Source organism: Colobus angolensis, unplaced genomic scaffold (assembly GCF_000951035.1).
Source record: "Colobus angolensis palliatus isolate OR3802 unplaced genomic scaffold, Cang.pa_1.0 Scaffold51, whole genome shotgun sequence".
Lineage (NCBI taxonomy): Eukaryota > Metazoa > Chordata > Mammalia > Primates > Cercopithecidae > Colobus > Colobus angolensis.
Window position 1 is genome coordinate 4,543,851 of NW_012118599.1, and position 23,236 is coordinate 4,567,086.

Genomic DNA, 23,236 nt, shown 5'->3' on the forward strand with positions numbered 1-23,236 from the left:
TTGTATTTTTAGTAGAGACGGGGTTTCACCGTGTTAGCCAGGATGGTCTCGATCTCCTGACCTCGTGATCCGCCCGCCTCGGCCTCCCAAAGTGCTGAGATTACAGGCTTGAGCCACCGCGCCCGGCATAAGGATGATCTTAATGATGAAACTGTGTTTAGTTATTTTATAATTTCAAAATATGCGGCCACCTCATCGGTCTCTTTATGAAGAAGGCAAGGACAATATAATCTTGGCGTCACACGTGGTAGAGCAGAGAGGCAGGGCCATGAGTCTTCTCTCTCTCATCTTCATGTCTTCTCCTTGGGTCTTCAGTGCCTGACTCCCCGTCCTGGATCCCAGCCCTTCAGTCCTCAGTGGCCCAGGCTCATCAGCTCTCTCTCACTGACAGCCCTCCATCTCCCTTCCTCTCTCTTCTCCTGCCTTGATTCATGCCCTGTGGCTTCTTACCTGGATCACAGGAACAGCTTTCTAACTGGTGTCCTTACCTCTGGGCATGTTCACTGCTGCCAGAGTAAATGTTCCAGAACGCAAATGTCATCATTTTCCTGTTTAATTTGAATTCTTCGATGTTTCCACGTTGCCTTCAGGATAAAGTCCACACCCTTTCACATGACGTACAAGGCCATGCACAGCAGCCCGCCACTCACCATGGTGACCTCCCCTCCGCTCCCAGCACTCCAGCCGCAGTCCCTTCATTCTTTGTGGATGTGGCTTTCTCTGGCTAGGATGCCCTCCGCCCCCTCACCGGCCTCCCTGCCGGTCCCCAAGTTCCGATGCTGTCCTGTTCACCCTGACCAGTGAACAGTTTACCCACCACCTTCACCCTAGCCAGAGTGGGGCCCTCGCCTGCTGTGGCTCACTGTGTGTGCCTCTTGGGAGTGCTGCCTGTCTGTAGTGTAATTGTACATCTGTCTGTTAGTCTCCCTGCTGCACTGTATGTTTTCCAACCAGGGGTGGTGTCTTTTATCTCCATGTTTCAACAGTTAGCCCAGTGCCTCTCACAGAATAGGTCTTTGTGGAAAGGAAGAGGGAGAGGAAAAAGGAAAGTTTGTCTGATTTCAAAGATCATGTTCTCTCTGTCCTCGCCACCTCCTCCCACCCCCTCACCACTGCCCACCGTTACATTCCCTCAGTCTAGGGTGGCTGAGATTAGGGTGGACTCCCAGAGTGACCCAGTCAGCTTGACTTTGTTCCCTGGCCACCCTGAAACAAACAGCCTGGCTACCTTCTGGTAAATGCATCTCAGCAGCGTAGATGACTCATGTGTGTGTGACTCAGAGCGAATGCAGCACAGCTGGAGAGCAGCCATTTGACTGGTGGAGGTGGGGGTTGCAGAGAGCAGACCAGACCCAGGCACACGGCCACCAGGCTCACAGCCCCGCAGCCTGCTGCCCACTGACTGGAGCAAGGATGCAGATTCTCCCCCGTCCACAGGCTGCAACGGCAGAGTTTCACAAGATTACTGTACCTGGGATGCTGTCTCATTTATTACTATTAAATTGTATTTTAATAAGCTACCATTTAAACAGACTTACTGTAAATTGTTGGCATTGCTGTAAGCAAATTATCTCATTTGATCCTTACCATAGCCCAACAACAAAAATAATAGCAAGTATGTATATAGCACTTACTATGTGCCAGACACTGTTCTAAGCACTTCGCATTTATTCATTTAATTCTCATAATAAACCTACTATGCAGGAAATGTTGTCCTCATTTTTCAGATGAGAAAACTGAGGTACAGAAAAGTCACACATGGAGATAGATACCCCTGGGTCACATAGGACAGAGCTGCGGTACAAACTGAGGAGTCCAGCTTCTGAGTCCACCTTCAGCCCTTATGCGGTGCTTTCTTGAGAAAGCATGACTATAGTCCCATTTTACAGGGGAGGAAATTGAGGCTCAAAGAGGTTAGTCCTTTATCCACAGTCACACAGTTAGGGAGTGATAGAGCCAGTGATGGGGATTGGTGGTCTCCAACCCTGGCTCCTAACCACTGTGCCCTGCCGCACAGACTCGGGAGATACCGTTATGACAATACAGCCATGCACTTGGTTCTCCTTAGTCACCTTCGTTGGTGCTTCCAAGGGCTAAGACCAGAGGGTGGGTGGGAATCTGTGGCAGAAACCAGAAACCTTCTTCTAAGTCTGGGGCTATAGCAAATGGGTACCATTTGATGGCACATTTTGCTTCCCATCTCATTTCACTTTTGGGTCCCAGAGTATTTCCTTCCCCCAGGGATGCTGATGGGACTTTTATTACCTCCACAGACAGTGAGACCGTGCACTACCACTATGGCCCTAAGGACCTGGTCACAATCTTGTTCTACATCTTCATCACCATCATCTTGCACGCTGTGGTTCAGGAGTACATTTTAGATGTAAGTGACATGTCTGGATTCTGAGATCAGAAGCTGGGGAGGTGCCTTGGGGTGGAGGACCTGGCCTTGGAGGAAACTGCAGCTCTGCACCCATTCATCCTCCAACTTGCTTGCGCTGGTTGGGTCTATTGCCTGGGCTTCCTTCACCACGCTTTGATTTCTGTTCCCTCTCACAGCCTCCTTTAATCAGCACATGGAGCAGCAGTATTTATGACACAGAGAGAAAGCTGTCTGGAGATGGTCTCCTTATGGGTCTGTGGCACATGGAGTAATTGGGGATATTTTCTTTACACGTAGACTAGAGGCATTCATCTTGTCACTTTCTGAAAATGCTTGCCTTAGACCAAGCACTGTAGCACACAGTAGGCTTACACTAAATACCTTGGATTATGGCCAGCTGCAAACTTCTAAGGATGTTCAACCCTTTTGTGGGGAGAAAATAGGAGTTTGAAACCTGCCCAGTATGGATACATTTGTATATTAATATGAGGGGTTTTCTTTATTCTTTAGAAAATCAGCAAACGACTTCATCTCTCCAAGGTCAAACACAGCAAGTTCAATGAATCTGGACAGCTGGTCGTCTTTCATTTCACCTCGGTGATTTGGTGCTTCTACGTGGTGGTGACGGTGAGCCATTCTCAGGACTGCTGAAGTGGGAGAGCTCAGACCAGGGGGCACTTCCGGCTCTGGGATTGCTGATCAAATGACTGCAGAGGACACCTTGCTCTTTTTCTTTTTCTGTTAAGGGGAACAAGTTTCTTAGAACCTTCTTAGCTTCCTAGAAATGAAACTATGTTTGCATTCTCATGGTATTGCAGAGAGATGCCATTTTATAGCTGGAGAGAGTCATCTTGGCCAACAGTCACCACTTGTTATAATCATTATGCAATACTGCAGTAATGATACCGTGTACCTACATTAACACTGTATTGTTTTACAAGGCCCTTCTACAAACACTGTCCCATAAGATACATTTGATGTTCATTCTGATACCCATGTTACAGATTGAAGAGTTCCAAGCTCAAATTTTGCAGTATGCCTTTGGGTCTGTGGTTTTGAAGCAGCAAGGATAGTTTGGACTTGGACATAGAGTTCCAAGCCCAGCTTACTCTCTGTTTTACTACCTTGGCCTTCTATAAACGAGGCCGGCCTCACTCTCTCAGCTCATCAGATCCTGTGAGAGTCAATGCCGTTGCAACAGATGCCTGCAGGACCAGACAATTTCCCCTCCTTTCTACGTAAATGGACTCTTATTTCAAGCAACCTTTGATACAGGAAAATTCCCTCATAGAAAGGAATGCGGATGGTCCTTTGGAGTTTGCTGTAACAAGACCTTGCCTGTCCTGCTAGGAAGTGTTGAGTTAGTACCCACCACCACCTGGAGCTCCACCTTTCTGTAACCTGGCCCCCCGAGGAACCCATGCCTGGGTCTTGGAAAATTCAGCAACCCTGTGACCTCTTTAAGATTTCCTTCCTGACCTTCCACAGATCCCTCACTTTCTTCCTCTTCTTTCAGTGACAGTGATGGGCCCTTCCATCACAAGGAACTCTGTCTCTAGAGCTGAATGTTGAATTCCTATTCTCAAAGCCAGAGTCAACATGTCCTTTTGTACATTGTTTTTATTCCTGTTATCATTTCATCAAAGAACAGCTTTCCTAAGCAGAACGCTAGGAATTTTAAATGAGAGGCCCAAGACTTCTGTCCTCTCAAGCAAGGCTACTCTGTCACAGTCCCAGGGGCAGATTGACACTGTGTGAACAGTGCATCCCTGCTGTCGTGCCGTGCACATAAGTCCCTAGACTTCCAGGTTTCAGACCACACCTAGTCCCTTGACGTTCCGTCCGTGCCCACCCCTGGAGGCCTAAGCTGCTTTGAAACAGAACAGCCTCAAGATACCAAAGATGCTTAACCGCTGTTCAGGGGAAGGATTGCCTCATCTCTGAGTCACTTTTACCCTTTCAACTTCACCCCCAGACATTCCACCCCAGCTGTGACACGTGGTGACCAGATTTGGAGGCTAGAGCCAAGCTGCTTAACATGCCTTCCAGGGTGTGAAATGCTCAGCAGCTCTGTCTTTGCCTCTCGCAGTTCTTCAAGGATTTGAACATGTCGTTAATTAGTTTGAGAGCACATAGGGTTCTCTTGGGGAGGCACAGAACAATCTTTTATTCTGGGGAGAGCCAGTTCCCCACTCAACATATTCAACAGGCACAGAGACCAGGGGACCACGGAAAGCTCCAGTGACCCCCAACTCCTCCTGACAGCATTTGACTCTTTGCCCTCCTCCATCAGAACCATGCTTCCTGGAAGGAAAGTGATTGAAAAAGAAGAGAGGTAGTTCTGTAAAAGACATAAAAACAGCTTGTTTTTAAAAAAATCATATTTTTCTGTTATGATGCAAATTATTTCATGACTCTTCTTTCTCTCACTTTCCACAGTCATTTCATCTGCAGGTCCTGCCAGCTGTACCTCCCAAACCCATTGAGACTGTCTGCCGCTTTCTGCCTGCCCCACCACCCCTAGTCTAGTGACCCTTGACTGGGGGAGATTCGGGCCTCTAGGGGACATTTGGCAATATGCTACTGGTATCTAGTGGTTGGAGGCCAGGGATGCTACGATACAGCCTTTAATGCACAGTTAAAGTGTGCATTAAAAATTCTTGGTTGTGGACAGCCTCCACAACCAAGAATTATCTAGCCATAGTGCCAAGGTTGAGACACCTTGATCTGTGTAGTCCAAGCCACCATCTTCTCTTGCCTAGACACTGAATATCTTTTTTTCTAGGAGACTGTTTCCACTCTTGTACCCTCCCACCCCAATCCATTTTCTGCTCAGCCAGATGGATCTTTTAAAACAGAAATAAAACCATACATTCCCATGCTTAAAAGCCCCCATCATACTTGCAGTAAAATCGTTCTTCCTCCCCACTCATGTGATCTGGGTCCTGCTGATCCTGCTGGTCTCATCTCACTGGCCACAACCCCATTTTTGTCCTGGCTGTTCTACATCCTGGGCTTTGCACTGGTGGTTTCTCTGCTCAAGGGCTTCATCCTCTGCCATCCCATGGCCAACTCCTTCTTGCCATCCAAGTCTCTTCCCAGATACCATCTCCTCAGAGAATCCCCCACCAATTGACATTTTCTGTACTGTGCCTGTTGCTGGTGCTTTTCTTGTTGGTGTATTCTCTGTTTCTCCCACTAGATTCTGAGCTGCCTGCTAGCAGGCACCGTGCTCACTGCTGTATCCCTGGTATGGTGCCTGGCGCATACTAAGTGCCCGCTAAATGTTGGCTGTGGAATGAGTGAGTAAACTGCAAATGCATCTTCTTTCTCCAGCCTTCAACATTTTTTAAGTAATGAATTGGTTGTTTTAATAAATATCATAAATGATTATTTTTTTAAAAAGTGAACAATATAGAGAAGTTCAAAAAAGCAAATTCCTCCCACCAGAAATACCAGTATTATTTTGGTGTTTGACTGAAACATTTCTCTCTGCATATATAGAAGTAGAGCAGTGGGAGTGTGACTGGACCACCAATAATTTTATGGAAATGTCAGCCTCCAACTTTTAATCTACCTTTAATCGACTACTCATTGTTCAGGGAAAAAGGAAAAAACACTCCACTGGAGAAAGCAGGACGGGTGGGCGTTTGGTCTTCCCTGTCTGACTTCCTTGCCATATCTGACTTCATATTTTAGAACCTAAAATCCACCGTAGATTTTAGAACCAAGTAGAGGGAATGTCCTTAACGCCGGTGTTTGTACCAGGACCGGTTTCTACTAACAGACTAGTTGCTTTAGGGCAGATTTTTAGTGCATGGTTGTTCTGATGGTCAAGTAATATAAGGTATGTCTGAATTTATGTAGCACTTGCCTGTGCTGTGTCTGAATTACGCTGTTCTTCGTGGTTGTGTTTGTTCACACACCAAAAGGAAGGCTGCTGGGGAAACAGGAGGGATCTCTCCACCTTGTTGAGGCCTTGCTTAGCTCATGGGTGGATTTTTAGAATCAAGAGACAACAAAGGATTTCAAAAGCTCCAAACCATCCGCTGGGGCCTGTCAGTGGATGGGATTTGGGGTGGGTTTCAGGTGCTTGCTGGGTCACCCTCAGCCCGCTGTGGACTCAGGTGCTTTGCGTGCCTGAGCTCAGAGGGTGCCCCAGCCTCAGTCCTCCCTCAGACAGCTGCCTGGACAGAGGTCTGGAAAAGGCTGTTCTCAGAGCAGTGAGTCATTTTTCCTCTGGCTCCCGCTGCTCTCCTCCCTCCACCCCTTTCCTCCTCCAGTCCCAGCGGACTGGACATTCACAAGCAGGCAACATTTTTCTGGGGAGTTTCTTTGCTTGTTGGCTTCAAAGTTCTGACCACTTTGTCTCTAAGTAAGAGGCCAAGCCAAGGAGCGTTCCTGTTTAAGATCATGAGATTGTCTGGGCTTTACATTGCTCTCAGTGCTGCTTTTCTTGGCGAGTCTTGTTTTGGCAAAACTCTCTCCCACCTCAGTTTCAGAAGTACCATTTTTCCTGCTAAGCACGTTGCTGCTTCCTCTAGGAAGAGACATTCTCACCTCTCTGATGTCCCTGGAATGAGGTAGCCTAGGGCAGGAGAGCTGATGAAGGCAGGCGTGTGTGCGTGACAGAGGAGGCGGCTGGGGGTGATAGAAGCAGTGTATTTGAAAGAGCTCACAACTGTCACGACCGCTACACACGCCACCACCTGAGAGCCTCGTCCACTTTTATTCCTCAATCAGCGCGTGACCCAGGGAGGAGAAAGGAGGGCAGTGGTAGTGAGAAGAGATTAGAAATGAGGCCATGTAAGTTCGAGGTGAGATCATTTCCTTCTAATCCAGGTGACCGTGACTACAGTGGTATACATGTATCCAATTGGACCTATCAGTTAGGTTGTTGTGCTCATGGAGGCCCAAGTTTGTGGAATTAGGCTGTGGACTATACCTGAAAGGCATACTGACAGATCACAGGGCGTTTAGTGACTCGAAGGTGGGTGGATCAGCCCTCACTTGAAAATACAACTAAAGATCCTAATAGACAATAACCTAGAATACTTCTTACTAAACCTTGTTGGCCAAATGCTGAGCACTATAAAACCTCTGCCTTTAATCCCAGTGTGAACATGTGAGGTTCTCAGTCTTCTCATCAAAGCCACCAGCTCAGTTGATTTTCTGATTTACTGAAGCAACCTAGCCTGAAGTTATTGGACCAGAAGATTTGTGGCCCAACTCAGATTTCACCTGTGCTACTGAAAAACTATCTTGGCTGGGCGTGATGGTGCACACCTGTAATCACAGCACTTTGGGAGGTTGAGGCAGGTGGATCACCTGAGGTCAGGAGTTCGAGACCCGCCTGGTCAACATGGTGAAACCCCGTCTCTACTAAAAATGCAAAAAATAGCTGGGCATGGTGGTGCGTGCGTGATCCCAGTTACTTGGGAGGCTGAGGCAGGAGAATCACTTGAACCTGCAAGGCGGAGGTTGCAGTGAGCCAAGATCGTGCCATTGCACTCCAGCCTGGGCAACAAGAGCAAAACTCCATATCAAAAAAAACTATCTTATTTCAGGAGATCCTGCCTATCTGTTTTTTCATTTTCTTTTCTTTTTTTTTTTGAGATGGAGTCTTGCTCTGTCGCCCAGGCTGGAGTGCAGTGGCCAAATCTCAGCTCACTGCAAGCTCCGCCTCCCGGGTTTATGCCATTCTCCTACCTCAGCCTCCCCAGTAGTTGGGACTACAGGCGCCCGCCACCTTGCCCGGCTACTTTTTTTTTTGTATTTTTTAGTAGAGACGGGGTTTCACCGGGTTAGCCAGGATGGTCTCAATCTCCTGACTTCGTGATCCGCCCGTCTCGGCCTCCCAAAGTGCTGGGATTACAGGCTTGAGCCACCGCGCCCAGCCTTGTTTTTTCATTTTCCCATTTCTAAAATGAAGTCATCCTAATCTAATCTGCTCTGCCTTCTCTGAGTGACAAATAAGAGCCCTTTCTTCAGAAGAGAGAAATTGCACAAAGCATTCATTCATTCATTCAGCCAACTGGTGTTTATTGCCCTCCTGTATTGTCAGCTGACTCTTGCTTGTGGTAGATTGTTTCTTCCCGTGTTTTGTAATCTTGGATTATAAATTCATCTTTAGCAAGGTTGTATCTGTGGCAATCCTGAGCATCCTTGGATGAGGGTATGTCCTTAGGGTATCACTGGCCCACAACACTATTAATTCCAATTTCTTAGGCTGGTGGCTTTTGGATCACAGAGGTGGTATATTTCACCTACAAAGTCAGAGTGAACCTGAGGTTGCAGATTTTTAGAATAAATGATTTTGTTTTCACCTTGAGTATGGGCTGAGCAGACATCTTCATTTCCCTGTGTTGGTCAGCAAACACTTTCTAGTCTTTCTTCTCTCTGAGATTGCGGCCTTTCAGAGGTCCTGATCTTATACAAGGGTCTCGGGTTCCACCTCCCAAGGCACCATCTTCTGTTCTCACATAGGCACAAAAACCCTGGCCCGTGAGAAGTGCCTTCTGGGCTGCTACAGTGTCACCGTACTGCTCTGCCTTTTAGTCTCCCTCTCCCTTTGGGTCCCCGGGGTTTCCCTTTCTTACTGTGAGCTCATCAGCTCTTTGCATTTAAAAGAATATTCATTAGATTTCAGCCAGCATTTCTAGATGTTTTGTGATGGGAGGGTTTTCATGTTACCTTCCCCACCCCATATAAGGTGCTGGGCTTAGATATTAGAATCCTAAAGATAGGCAAGAAAAGGCCCTAATGTGAAGGGACTTGCAAGAGTAATGGAAACAACGGATAGTAATGACACAGTGTGGTAGGTGTCAGAGTCCAGCTGCATGGTGAGGCCTACGGGGTCCTGCCATGTTTTTTATTCAGCAGGATGTGAAAAGCCAAAGTAGGCTTTTCATTTTTCCAGCGGGTGGTGATTCTAGAGTTCATTTGTGTATTCATTATAGAGGCATTTCCTGAGCGCCTGCATGCCAGGCACAGGACTAGACACTGGCACATAAACTGTCTCATTCATTTCCAACAATAACTCTGTGAGGGTGGGTATTTTTATTTTGGTTTGCAGATGAGCCAGCTGTGGCTTAGGGAGACTAATTAGCTTGCTCAGAGGAGCAAGACTAATTGGCTTGTCAGACTCATCTTCAGATGTGGGTCTTTGGGCCTCAGACCACGGCCCTTCCTACTCCAGCATGACTCTTCCACAGTAAAGAAACCAGCCAAGCGCCAGGGGTCCCACACAGAGAAGTTCTCTGTGTTCGCATTTCCCCTTCCTTCCTCTTTCTGTCAGGTGGGGGCTGGATGCATCCCTGACCCCTGGACCAGTCCTAGGGCCCCCAGCAGGTCTCATGTCCACATCTCTAAATGGTCTCTCTTCTCACCCACTGCAGGAAGGATACTTAACAAACCCAAGAAGCCTCTGGGAGGACTACCCGCATGTGCACCTCCCGTGAGTATGCTCGTGACTCAGCCCCAGGGAGGAGCCACCCAGCCCACTGCCTTCCTGTCCCAGCTGTGTGTGGCCAGAACACCACAGGCCCAGCTGGCCTGACGAGCAGGTCATGCCCTGAGCCTATTGTGGATGGTAGACTTGTCTGGAAGCCGCTTCTTCTCAGCATGCTTGACCAGAGAATCCCCCGATGAAATTCCATCTGTGCTGGCTCCCATCATGGAGGTGCCTCAACTGCATGAGACAGATACAGAAGCAGAACCTCTCCCTCCATAATGCCCTCTGGGCTTTCTACCTTCTTGGCGACCCCCTGACATCCGTAGACTGTCTTTCCTTCTGGCCTGCCATGGCTGCTGCTCTGTCAGAGCCAGCGTCCTCTGCCTCATAGAGTGCTGCCAAGAGGCCAGTTTACCCCGAGGGCAGTACCTGGGGCCATCTCCCTCAGGAGGCCACCCTTTGCCTTTCCTGAGAACTTTATTTTTTGTCTTCTTTTTTTGAGATGAAGTTTTGCTTTTGTTGCCCAGGCTGGAGTGCAATGGTACGATCTCAGCTCACTGCAACCTCCGCCTCCCAGGTTTAAGCGATTCTCCTGACTCAGCCTCCCAAGTAGCTCAGATTACAGGCATGTTGCACCACACCCAGCTAATTTTTGTATTTTTAGTAGAGACGGGATCTCACCATGTTGTCCAGGTTGGTCTCGAACTGCTGACTTCAGGTGATCCACCTGTCTCAGCCTCCCAAAGTGCTGGGGTTACAGGCGTGAGCCACTGCACCTGGCTGCCTTTCCTGAGATCTTTAAGAGCAACAATAGCAAAGGACATAGGACTGAGTTAGAACCTTCCCTTGCTGCTTAGAGCCGTTCGTTGTGTCAGTGTATCTGTTGGTCCCCATCTCCATCCAGTGCTCTGTAATCAGCTCCCTCCTCAAGGCTGAAGGATTCCTCCTCCTCTGCACTCTTTTAATCATGTTTGTTTCTTTCTGTGGACTTTCCGTGTCCCTTTAAGTGGTCTTGTATGTGGAATAAGGGCACAGGCCAATGGAGAAGCCAGGGTGCCAGGCTCAGGGTGCGGCAGTCACTGGCCTCACTCCCTTGCTCCTGGACCAGCTCCTCACAGGCAGAGTCTCGGCCCATGCTTTTCCCTCCCGTGCTTGGCCAGCGCCTGCAGGGACACTTTTCTCTATCCTGCCCTTGTGACTTGCCCCCTTGTCTCCAGCTTCCAGGTGAAGTTTTTCTACCTATGCCAGCTGGCCTACTGGCTGCACGCACTTCCTGAGCTATACTTCCAGAAGGTACGGAAGGTGAGTGCTCACTTCTCCCCCTTCTTGGAGGCCATTCATTCACCACTCCCCTCCTGCTGTTCCCGGGGGTACCTCCCTTCCTTTCCTCCAGAAGCATGGAGTATTGGGTGGTGATAGGAATATGTTCGGGGTTGAGCAACATGCTGAGTCATCTCTTGGAGAAGTGCCATGTAGACCCCCATGAGTGTTGTCCACCAGTGTCAGTCTCTTGCCTGCCTCTTCCACCAGACCTGTGGCTTTGGAGGAAACCTAACTCTTACCTTCTAGATGTCAACGGAGAGGTCTTTGCCATTTCCATAGTCTTTTTAAATTTTTATTTTTTATAGTTTCCTTCTGAATTATTTCCAAGAGCCCTCTTCTCCAGTCCCTGTTTCTTCTTTCTCAATCCAAACCTCGCCCTCTGACACTAGACCCAAGGCTGCTGGAATTTGGGAATGGACCTGAATGCCCTTGAATTTCAGCAGCCTGGTGCAGTGGGACTGTGGGACTCGTGGGACATGGGACTGTGTGTTAAAGCAGCCCAGAGAAGCCTGGCGTTCTCTCAACCCCCTGCACTTTTCCCCCTTCCCTGAGTCTTCAGTTAGGGAATTAGCAAATTTACCATCTGCTTCTCTTGTTTCCAGGAGGAAATTCCCCGCCAGCTCCAGTATATTTGCCTGTACCTGGTGCACATAGCTGGAGCATACCTCTTAAAGTGAGTGAGACCATGGAGCCAGCCAGATTTCCTTGCCCTTTTATGTCCATGCATCTGTCCACACAATCATATAATTATCAGGCATTTGTTGACACCCTCTGTGTGCCTAGCACCGCGCTAAGACTTGACAATACAAAGATGGTAATGGAAGATTCTTTATCTTCAGTGGTTCATTCTCAGTCTGAAGAGACAGTTATAGGTAAGGAGAGTTTAGAATGATGAGCACCATAACACAGTATGTATCATCTGCTCTGCAACCCAGAAGAAGACCTTCAACAGAGAGAGCCAGGAAGACTTCCAATGGATGTTGGCCTTTGAACTATGGCTTTGCAGCTTGAAGGCCTCCCAAAGCTGGGCTCTTGCCTCACAGTGTCCAGTGTAAACACTGCTAAAGCTCGTAGCCCTGGAATTCCCTTCCCTTTGGTTTATAATGACTTGGAGAGTAGGTCTCTCTTGGTTGATCCAGAGGCAGAAAGAATTGCTATAATGTCAGTTCTCGAGAGCCTCTTTTATGAAAAGAGTTCTATTGATGGTAATAAGCTGTGTCATTGATAATTTGGGCTTTTGCTGAGTGTTATCCATGCAGTAAAAGAGAGCACCCCACACTTTCTCTAAGCTGGCACCTACAGAGCTGACTGTGTGTAACTTTCTGCCGAGGTGCCTGGAAATCCCGAGGTGCATTGGACTAGGTCCTTGCAGCAGGCATCCTGTGCAAATGACTGACTTGGATTAGTGAGATTCAGGCAGGGAGGGAGCTCTCGAACTCTGTCTCCTGTCTCTGGTGGCCTGTAGCACCATTAGTTCATGGATGGGTCTTTGAGGGCCGAAGGCTGTGGGGTGATGCCAGCTCTGCCCTTGTGTTAGATGCTCATGTGTCACATGCATAACGGGTCTAAGAAGCCAGTCTGCACTGTCACCGTAGCAGTGGTGAGGACCAGGGAGAATGTACTAGCAGGACCACACAGAAGGAGCACTTCCTGCTTCTGCATGTATCTCGGAGCTGTGAAGACTTGGATAATGGAAAGTCAGACAACAGGAACACTTCATATTCCTGTACTCAGAGCTCAGCAAATGTGTTCTGAGTACCTTTTATGTGCTTGGTTCCAGCCAAGGTGATGAGTGCAAGGTGCTAAGTACTGTGAAGGGCCTGTGCCAGGTTTGGAGTGGGAGCAGGCAAGGGCATCTGACCGAGACAGGACAGCTGAACGGCCAGCGGGTCTGTATTAGGAAAAATGTCTTAAAGGTGTGACAGCTAAACCGAATCCTAAAGGATGGAGCAGAGCCAGCCAGGGAACGTGGGAGTGGAAAGCAGAGTTCAGCCAGGCACAGGGGACAGCCTGAGCCAAGATGCAATGGCTTCTGCCCTATGCAGCATCTTGGAGGGAATGTAAGGCTAGTCTTTTTCCCCCTCAGCCTGAGCCGCCTGGGCCTGATCTTGCTGCTGCTGCAGTACTCAACTGAGTTCCTCTTCCACATGGCTCGACTCTTCTACTTTGCAGATGAAAACAACGAGAAACTGTAAGTGGGGCTGCTGCAGGCTGGCCTGCTTAGAGGCGTGGGCAGGGGTTCCCCCTGAGGCCCGGAGGGTTGGAGGGTCCCTCCCTGGGTGCACACTGCCCGCTTACCTGCAGGGGGTGCCCTCACGTTATTTTTTTCTGGAACATCTGAGTTTAGATATCTCGTCCCTCAAGCACTTTCCCCAGCCACCCTTGAATCCTCTTCCCACTTGGGGTCTCTTCTGGAGAAGTGGGTGAAGATTCCTTCAAGGGCGCTAAAGACTGACATCCCTCTTCTGCCTCTGTGGGCAGGTTCAGTGCCTGGGCTGCTGTTTTTGGGGTCACCCGCCTCTTCATCCTCACCCTTGCCGTGCTAGCCGTTGGCTTTGGACTGGCTCGCATGGAAAACCAGGCATTTGACCCCGAGAAAGGGAACTTCAACACTTTGTTTTGCAGGTGAGTCGAGCGGAAGTCCAAGGTGATAAGCCAGGGCTTCCTGAGTACCACACGGAGCCTCCTGAACTTGGCACAGCACCTGCAGAAGGTCTGGAGGCAGCAGACCCTTTAGTCTCCCACATGTTGTTATTTTTTTGGGAAATCTTTGGATATCAGGCCTGAAGGGAGAAGAGATAGCAGCCTCTGGTTCCATCCAAACCATCTTCACCCCCTGGTCCTGGTTTGCTCAGACTATAGTCCAAGTAGGAGTCCCGCACATTTGTCTGGCACTTCATGGCACATAGAGACGTCACACTCAGTCTCTCAGTTGATGTCATTCTCTTCTTCTTGTGTGTGGGTGCTTTAAAACTGTGTGCTCAGTGGCTTGGCTAGTGGCCGCCTGTACCAGTGAGAAAGGCAGCGAGGAAGCCACTATTTCCCAGAGCCCCTAGGCCCAGGAGAGGGATTTGTCCAGGGTTGCTCCACTTGTAAGTGACGTGTTAAATGAGAAGCCACTCTTCCAGAAATTCACATCATTTGAATTCCACCAATATTTGTGGAGCTTACATTAGTCTTGTTCTGTGCGATGTGCGCAAAAGAGACACAGCCATGGACCCCTCCCTCGTCATGGGAGTAGCGTGATTGTAGAGATGTCGGTACGTCTGTCGCCACTTCCTTCCCATCTCCCTAGCACATGCGATGTGTGCTGGAGCAGACTGACCGAAGCACACACTCTTCCTGGTGATAGTGGTGGTGTGGAAGAGGGCTGGCGGTGAAAGAGGAGCTGATGAGCCATGGGAACTGCAGGGCCCCTGGCCCTTGTTCTCCCCCGCACAACCCAGCCACAAGGCTGTGAGCGCAAGCCCCGGCCTAAGCCCACCCCCTGCCCCTCTGTAGGCTCTGCGTGCTGCTGCTGGTGTGTGCCGCCCAGGCGTGGCTCATGTGGCGCTTCATCCACTCCCAGCTGCGGCACTGGCGGGAATACTGGAATGAGCAGAGTGCAAAGCGGAGAGTCCCAGCTACACCCAGACTACCAGCCAGGCTCATCAAGAGGGAATCTGGTGAGTGCCAGGGCCCTTGGCAGAGAGTGGAGCCAGGGAAGTCTGGCTGGGATGGGTGGGAGGAGCCAAGGCACCAGGCTTCTTGGGTGCTCCCCAGACCAATCCTGCCAGCTTCTCCTTCCTGACTCCTTCCTCAGGGCTGGGGCTCCTAGCTCCCTGGTTGGCACGTGGCTGGGTGTGGGCCAAGGACAGACTGTGGGTGGGACTGGCCCTAACTAGGCTGGGAGCCCTGGCCACCGTGGGGCAGGGCAGTGGCTGGGCGGGGAACTCTGGCAGGAAGCGTGTCCTCAGGGTGGCTTCTGGACCCCAGCCAGCTGCTGCTGCCGCCGCCGCCCATTCTCAGTGCCGGACAGTGGCGTCTGTCCTCACCTGCCCTTTTGCTCCACATCTCAGCCTGCCCCTGCCTCCCAGCTTGCTGGCTCCTCCTCTGTCTCTAAGAATGACTCACAGTGACACAGTGCTAGGTGGGGGGTAGGGGTGGGACACCCACTTCTCCTTTGGCCCGTGCATGCACTCCAGTCATCACCTACCTTCAGCAGGTCCCCAGGCCCTGCCAACCCTGCACGTTCTGCCCAGCCTGGGGGCCTGTCTACACTGGGCGCTGCTTTCTGACTCACCTGCTTTTCTCCAGGCGGCCACCTGGTTGGCAAAGGCTTATGTGTGTTTGAACCAGACACGTGCGCAGCTGGGTGTGTCGCAGAGTGAGGCCTGGCTGGCAGGGGTGGTGTGGGGCATAAGACTGCAGCCAGTACCTCTGACTTTGAGCAGGCACACGGAGGTATTTTGAACAATAGAAAGAGCACAATTTTTCTGCCAGAGGAGTGTTGGGCATCCGCACCAGGCCGTGTTCCTACAGCCTCTCGTCTCCCTCCCTTCTGGGGCCACTGCTCCTAGGTGTTCTTGCTGAACTGGAAGTGGGCCGACGCCTTGCAGGGGCCTGAGAGGAACTGAGGACATTGAGACAGTGACAGCATCTCAGTGATTTCGGCGAGTATCTAGCCCCAGCCTCGGGCTTGGGCAGGCTGGCCTCTGTTGTTGCTGAGTTATTGTGCGTCATCCGAGGCCCTTCCTGCTAAAGTGCAGTCAGAGACCAAGCCTCTCAAACAGGGCCCTGGGGAAGACAGGACCCTCCTGGGAGCCATCTGCTGGCTTCTGTTTGCTGTGCAAGGCTGCAGCCCTGCGCCCCTTTGGTGCATCCATGTATAGCAGCCGGGCTGCCTGGACCCTTTCCTTGGCCTGGCCCCACCCTCCCCTCTCCTGCCTTAGCTGCAGCAGAAATACCATGTATCCTTGTCTCTCCCCACTTCCCAGGTTACCATGAAAATGGAGTGGTGAAGGCAGAGAACGGAACCTCCCCACGGACTAAGAAACTCAAGTCTCCCTAAGGCCAAAGTGCCAAGAACAGGAATCCTCTTGGTGGGGGCCCAGCAGGGGGCGAGGAGCCCACGCCCCTCCCTGCCTCCTCCTTCCTGCCTTTGATGCTCTGTCTCAAACGGCCAAAACCTGTCTTTCAATGTGGGGTTTCGCTTTCTTTCTTCTTGGCTTTCTCTTATTCTTCCACAAACCATTCTCAATAAAGCCAAAAATCTTTCTCTTGCTGCCCCTCAGGCCACTTGCTGTCCTCACTCCTGTCCTGTGCTGGCTTCTCCAGAACCCCAGGCAGCGGTGGCTGGCACCTTTCTGCTTGCTCTGTCTCTTCCCTCATGGCTGCTGCTTTTCCTTTTTACTTCCTAATTTCACCTTATCTTGCCATTTTTCTGTCTGATTTTTACAATGGGAGGGGAGCTAAGATTGCAGTCCTGTCTTTCGGTCCCCCAGGGCCTGCCAGTCAGAAGCCTGGGGCTGGTAGCAGGCCCTCGGTGGTCCTCATGCGGATGGGCAAGAAGAAGAGAGAGCGGCCCTCTGGGATCATCATCTCCTTGGTGCTGATTAACTGATGAGATATATGATTCCAGTTCTGCACGTACCATCTTGAGGCACAGCAGCCACTGCTCGTTGTAAATGCCAAGGCATTTGGCTTTGGGACATGACAACTCAACCCAGAAGGATGGTGTGAACCCAGTTGGGTCCCGTGACTTGAGCGCATACCAGTGGCTGGCCACGGATTGGAAGCCAGCCTGCTGTCTGGGGGAGACACGTCCTCCCACTGCTTAGAGCAAGAGCAGAGCAAACTGCACAGCAGGCCCCTCCAGAAAGGTAATGGTGGCAGAACCCACAGAGGAGTCGACCTAGGCCTTTCTCCAGCAGTCCCAGTCGCCGTTTGCTTTTTCAGACATTCACAAGCGTTCAAAACCAAACCAAACAGCGGTTCATAAACCTGCCTGAGATATGCTGGTCCTCACCTCCAGAGCCAGCCAGCCCCATCAGGGGCCAAACTTACTACCTTGACTTCATCTCTAGCTGCAGAAACACTAAGCCTCAAGGGCTTCAGCCCCATGCCGGTCCCTTGGCGTCCAGGGAGGGTCGCTTGGACCACTGTCCATCTGGCCGCCCTTGTTGAGTGTTCTTTGGAATTGTCGTTTGTTGAGCACAACTACAGCATTTTAGGCTGCATGAAACCATGACTGACTGAGAATCACTCTCTGGGTAGATGATAGGCGCCTTTCTGGCCCTTTCCCTCACAGATTCTTTCCCCTCGCCTCCACCTGAAGACAAGGCCTCCAAGTCCTTATGGCGCCTTGTGAGGACTTTTAGAAGGGGCATTCAGCTTTAAAAAGGTCCTAATTACGGCCGGGCGCAGTGGCTTACGCCTGTTATCCCAGCACTTTGGGAGACTGAGGTGGGCAGGTCATCTGCGGTCAGGAGCTCGAGACCAGCCTGGCCAACGTGGTGAAACCCCATCTCTACTAAAAATACAAAAAATTAGCCAGGCATGGTGGCAGATGCCTGTAATCCCAGCTACTCGGGAGGCTGAGGCAGGAGAATTGCTTGAACCCAGAAAGCGGAGGTTGCAGTGAGCAGAGATTTTACCATGGCGCTACAGCCTGGGCAACAAGAGCAAACTTCTAAACAACAATAAAAAAGGTCCTAATTAAGAACCTCCGAACTCTGTCCTGAGGCGAAGGGGAGTCGTTCTTGGTAGGTGCAGGAATCTGTGTGTCATTTGGTATACCGGTCATCTTCCTGACATCACAGCAGAAACCAAACCTGAATTTAGATCAGAAAGGGGGATACGGGTCTTTTCATCAAGGCAACTCCCCTTCTCCAAGTCACTTACATCATAGATAAAAAATTTTAACTTCGCGGTAACTGAGGGATTTGTTTCCTAACGCCATTGGAGGCCTTCATCCCTCTCCACAATAAGGTTGCAGAAATGGGAAGAGCTACCCGCGGTTGCTTTTGATTACCCTTAGGAAGTGAGACAGTGTTTTTGAAATATGCATTTCCCCCATTTCTCCCTCTCCTTCCCTGACACTTCTCTGGGCTGCACAGCAGAACTGTTGGTAAAAGGGCAGTTTTGGTATCAATACAGCAGACCTGATACGGGATCCCTTAGCCATTTCAGTCAAACAGCCCTGCGGCCCCCCCACCTTGCCTGGTAACTGCAAATGGCATGTTCAGCCAGCAGCCTCCTAAGCCCACCTTCCTCCCCCATTATAGAACACCCATCCTGGGTGCTCTCCAGGTTATGTCATTGGCAGGGCTTCACATGCAGGAGGCCTCTCTCAGGTGAGCCCAGGTTAAACCGTTGAGTTGTGCCTTCAACAGATATGTATGGCATGCTGAGATGTGCCAGGTGCCTGCGCTGTGCCAGATGCTGGAGAGGTAGTGTTGAGCAGAGCAGCTGAAGTCTTGGCCATCAAGCAACCTTCATTCTCATGCCTGTAGGTTTCCGTTGCTCTGTCCCAGGACACTTGGCGTGCCAGAGACGCCACAACTTCATGTGCCTGTCTCTTGCAAGCTTTCCGTGCTGCCAGTACATCATGCCTTGGATGTGGTCCCACCAGCCCAGTGGCTGGAGTCAACTTAGGCTCTGCTTCCTGGTGGACAGGAGTGTGCTAGGGTTTATTTTATGTGAAACAAAAACCCTGAGACCGTGAGTGGGGCTGGCATCTTGCCAGCCTGGGCTTCAGGGATGTTTGGGGAGGAGGGTGGTTAGAGGGTGGTTGTGGGGTACTTTGTCACCCCCCACCCCGCCTGCCACGCTTCCTCTCACGTTTATTTCACAGCAGAGCCAAGTCTTTGGCAGGTCGACACAGACTGTGTTGCCAGAGCTGAAATAATTCCACCTCATCCTATGAGCTTGTTGGACTAGCTTGTTCTTATTTTGGTCACTTTGGCTGTTTTCCTCAGTTTGATGCATTTTCTCCTGCCCCAAAGTGCCAAGCCATTTGTGAAGGCTCCGCCAGACACCTCCAAACTTGAGAGTTGGGCACCATGCACCAAGGGCAGGAGGAAAGACGTGACCTACCTCAGCAACTGTGGCCTCTCGACAGCCCTAACTTCAGTTTGTGGGGAAGCCACAGACGCAGTGGGAGGAGAGGGAGGCGGCGCTGGTGGACCAGGGATCCGTGCTGCCGGCTCCCCTCCTTGGAGGTGCAGTGATGATGGGAGTCATTTTTACCATCCGGGCGCTGATAGCGGCACTATTTATAAATTGCATGTGCTCCTTTTGAAGGTAGGGGATGGTTCTGGGCAAAGGGGGAGCAGGCTGAGCCAGGAGGGGAGCTACTGTCCTCCCTTTCGAGTCAGTTCTAATCCCGTGTGTGTCTGGGCCACCGGACGGAAATGGTTGCTGAGAAACTTGCCCATGTCCCAAGGCATAACTTCCCAACATGTAAGAAACCCCAGTAGACACCTTGCTGCCCTGGCCACATTCACAGATCCTCATCTTGACCGGAAACCCTGGGACCCTAAGAACCCCCGAAGCTTGGGGCGGGTGTGTGCTTCTGGGGTCTCTCTTTGGACCTCCTTTGTCAGTACCCCTTGACCTTTTTCTCAGCAGCTAATAAGAGGTTGGGTGAAAGAGTGCATCTCATCCCAGGATTCCACAACAAAATTCTTAGCTTCCACGGATGCTTTAATCAGAAGTGGGTTGCCGACTCCCTTTGTGCCTAGAAAAGGCCTCGGCTTAGATTTCCTTTGTATGCTTTAGCCTTCCTAGTTGGCTTTTCCTAGGCCTGGTGTGAGAGAGAGGGAAGTCTGCACATAACTCATTCTCCCGCCTAAGGGCCGGTGGCACAAGTGCACAAACTTCAATTCTTGATGTTCTCAGCTCTCAAACAGAGGGAGTGCTGAAAGCTTGTGAGTCAAGACAGTAGTGTGCTCTTCCTCCTTTGCTCTGCCTTCTGAGCTTATGGCTCCTTTCCTCAGGAGAGGACTTTAGGGATTATTGGAGGATTAGGTCATTGTCAGATGACTGGAAAACCTAAATAGGATCCCTCTCCAGCCCAAGGTTGTCCCAGTGAGGAAGACTTTACCAACTTCTCACTCTTTACCCCACTTCTCGCATGAGTGTTAGCTCCACCTCGCAAAGGCTGAAGACCAGTTCCCCCCAGTGAGAGCTGCCTCATTCTTTAATGGAGTTCCCTGGACTGGCAGAGCTATAAAGAAGAGCATTGGGATTTGCAGTCTCCATGTAGCCTTTCGTGCTTGGCAACCCCTGTAGACTTTTTGTCCCAAGCAGATTGTGCATGCGTGTGTGTGTGTGTGTGTGTGAATAAGTGCCTTACTTTGCTGTGTGGTTTTCACTTGTACTCCATGGCCAGCCCCCACTGCCAGGGCTCGATGGCTGCTTCTCACAAGCAGCCAAAGACACCATACCTCAGTACAGTTACATATAAAAGGGACACGGATTGTGACAGTTTCGCCCCATTTGTTTCAAACTCCGCTGCCCAGCATTAGGGTCTGTGGCGTGTTCTGTTTTTGGTTTCTCCCTTGTGTCAGTTCTCTTCTGGCCCAGCTGGGTGGCTGTGGAAGTCAGTGAGGTGGTCCAACCACAAGCATACCTATTAAGGGAAGCCCAGAGTTTCCAGCCCCTCTTCGAAAACTCCCGTCTGGCCCCACATAGCAAGCCCTGCTTCTCCATTATTTTCCCCACCGCCAGATTTTTTTTAAGAGGCACGCTTACCATAACCTCTTTTGGTCTATTTTGCTTCCCATTCAGCCCAAAGTTTATATGATAAAGGAGTTTACTTTTACTTCCGAGTCTCAAGTGCTAACACATACATGTCTGTTGCAGAACAGTTTGAGCTCCTAATTCAGTGTTACCTTGTGTTAGTCGTAGCAACCCTCTCCCCTGCCCCTTGCCTGTCCACGTTTTTCTCACTCTTCCGGGTTGTGCAATAACTCTCCCAGCCGGTGGTCCTTTCCACAGCCTTTCTGTCCCTTAGAACGTCTAACTGGGGGAGAAATGGGACCCATGGGAGGGGTAGTCATCATCCCTCACACAAGAAATAGCAGCCACTTTCCTTTTGTTGCTGTCATTCTCATCCTGGGTGGGTTTCTGTGGCACTCTTTTAGAACATGTAGCATCATCTTAGAGGTCTATTTTTACAAAATCTGTTGAAGAGGAAAAAACCATTCTCATGATGGGGCTTAAGTCATTGTCCGGAAATAAGATTAGTGTGGTGCCCATAACATCACCATCACTCTGCCTAAAAGCATTCTAGAGCTTCTTGTTCACGTGGAGAGGAAGGATATTTTGCCAAGCAGTAGCCACAGGTGGATAGCCCTGTTCACCTGATAGGCTCTGGCTGTGATAGTAAATATAATACTACCGTTTCCTTGGGTACAGATTTGAGTGTTCATGTGATGAGACTGTAAACCTCATTTTTCAGTTCCTCTGTTTAAAAAAACATCTGAAGGATGAACTAAGGCTGCTGGTGCCCTGAGCAACTGATAATGCAAATGTGCAAATTGTCTGTTTTCTACTCTAGCCTGTTCATATGGACCAAATTTCAACAAGGAACTCAAGGAAAATTTGTACCTGCCGTATTTATGCTTTCATGTAAAAGGGTTGGGGGGAGGGGTGTCTTTTTACTTTTGGTGAACTTTTTTTCAAAATCATTTTTCCACTGTTTCTGTCTGGTTTTAAAACAAATTACAGTTTTGTATGGATTTTTTAAATGTACATTTTGAGACATCAAATATTTTCTGAAATAACAATAAAAGGCAGAAAATGATCAGAATTGTCTAATTTCCTTGATGCGCTTTTATACAGTGATGCTTTTAACATGGATGTTTATGTTTGCTTAAAGGAGTTTGCAATGAATTTTAGCCCTCGTGTCTATTATTTTTCACTTTATTAGTCATTTCTTGTGTATCTCGACCCGTATTTGTCCATTGTGGTGATATGAATTAGAGAATTAGAATTAAGGATGGAGAGTCAGTTATGTCAAGTGCTGGATAGTAAGTATCATTTTTATTTGAATCTTTAATAGTAAAGTGGGAAAGGGGTTTTCTTAACATGGGCTTTTGTGGGTAGGAAGCTCCAGAAATAAGCACATCATCCTTGATGCCTACTATACTATGACGTTGTTTAGCTTGGAGGAAATGGGGTTTCGTTTGTGTAAAGGCCAACAAACATGTTGGTGCTGACTAGAAGACATCCAAGTGTTAGTAATAATGGCGGGCAGTGGGGATCGCTGGTGTCACTTACATGGCTGCTGTTGCCTATAGCTGCCTGCTGTGTTTACCAGAACCATCTTTGGAGAGATTTCAAAAGATGAGTGCAGTTACAGGTGGCAGTTAGTCAAGGACACCCATGGGGTGTGAGAATTAAAGAGGGAATGTTTGCTTGAGGTGAAGGTGAGTGGTTCTGATGCATGGCAAGCTTCATTGCAGACTTGGGTCCTGCTCTGCCATAAGAAGCTAGGTGAACTAAGCAGTTAACCTTTCTGAGTCTTTTTGCTCATCTGTGTCAAAAGGGTTTCATGTTTTGTGAGGAATGGTGGTGAGAGACTTAGAGATACTGAATGCTAAGTTCATGGTACATATAAAGCACTCAAATTGGCTTTTTAAAATGAACTTATGTGCCAGCAGGATATTCAGGAGTCACTTAGCTAAGTGACCCTTGATTCTCTGGAGACAACATTTAGGGAAGTCTTCTCTACCTGTTTGTCCCAAATACCCTCAAAGCCTATAGATACGGATTTGATACACCTTAATTTGATGGTATTTTCAAGGCCCCCCTGGTGGTGCAGACAAGGTACAGGCCCGCGTTTCTGAGTAGTGGCTAACTCACAGCCCATCTTTACCCACAAGGCAGATTTTTATTAGTCCCAAAGCGGTAAGCACTATAAGCAGTCTTAGTCAAATTCTTCAGTTAGACCTGATAGCTTCAGCTGCCAACGCTAATCTTAATTCTCTCTCTCTCTCTCTCTCTGTGTGTGTGTGTGTGTGTGTGTGTGTATTAGAATCTTTCAACTCCCTGGTGGCCAATTTGAAGTGATGATCATTTCTGCTTCCTAC

The 23,236-nt window shown here is 49.6% G+C and overlaps 2 protein-coding genes across 2 annotated transcripts in view; one reads left to right on the forward strand and one right to left on the reverse strand.

The window, feature by feature from the left end:
* Positions 1-21,951, forward strand: part of TRAM2 (translocation associated membrane protein 2) — an 88,388-nt gene extending 66,437 nt beyond the window's left edge. The window contains exons 3-11 of the mRNA XM_011960238.1: positions 2,274-2,383; positions 2,894-3,010; positions 9,781-9,839; positions 11,054-11,138; positions 11,762-11,832; positions 13,246-13,350; positions 13,641-13,784; positions 14,661-14,824; positions 16,136-21,951. Of these exons, the coding sequence (XP_011815628.1) occupies positions 2,274-2,383; positions 2,894-3,010; positions 9,781-9,839; positions 11,054-11,138; positions 11,762-11,832; positions 13,246-13,350; positions 13,641-13,784; positions 14,661-14,824; positions 16,136-16,209 (929 nt within the window). The 3' untranslated portion in view covers positions 16,210-21,951. The remainder of the gene's footprint in view (positions 1-2,273; positions 2,384-2,893; positions 3,011-9,780; positions 9,840-11,053; positions 11,139-11,761; positions 11,833-13,245; positions 13,351-13,640; positions 13,785-14,660; positions 14,825-16,135) is intronic.
* Positions 1-23,236, reverse strand: part of EFHC1 (EF-hand domain (C-terminal) containing 1) — a 131,077-nt gene that overhangs the window by 4,369 nt on the left and 103,472 nt on the right. The gene's annotated exons all lie outside the window — the stretch shown is intronic.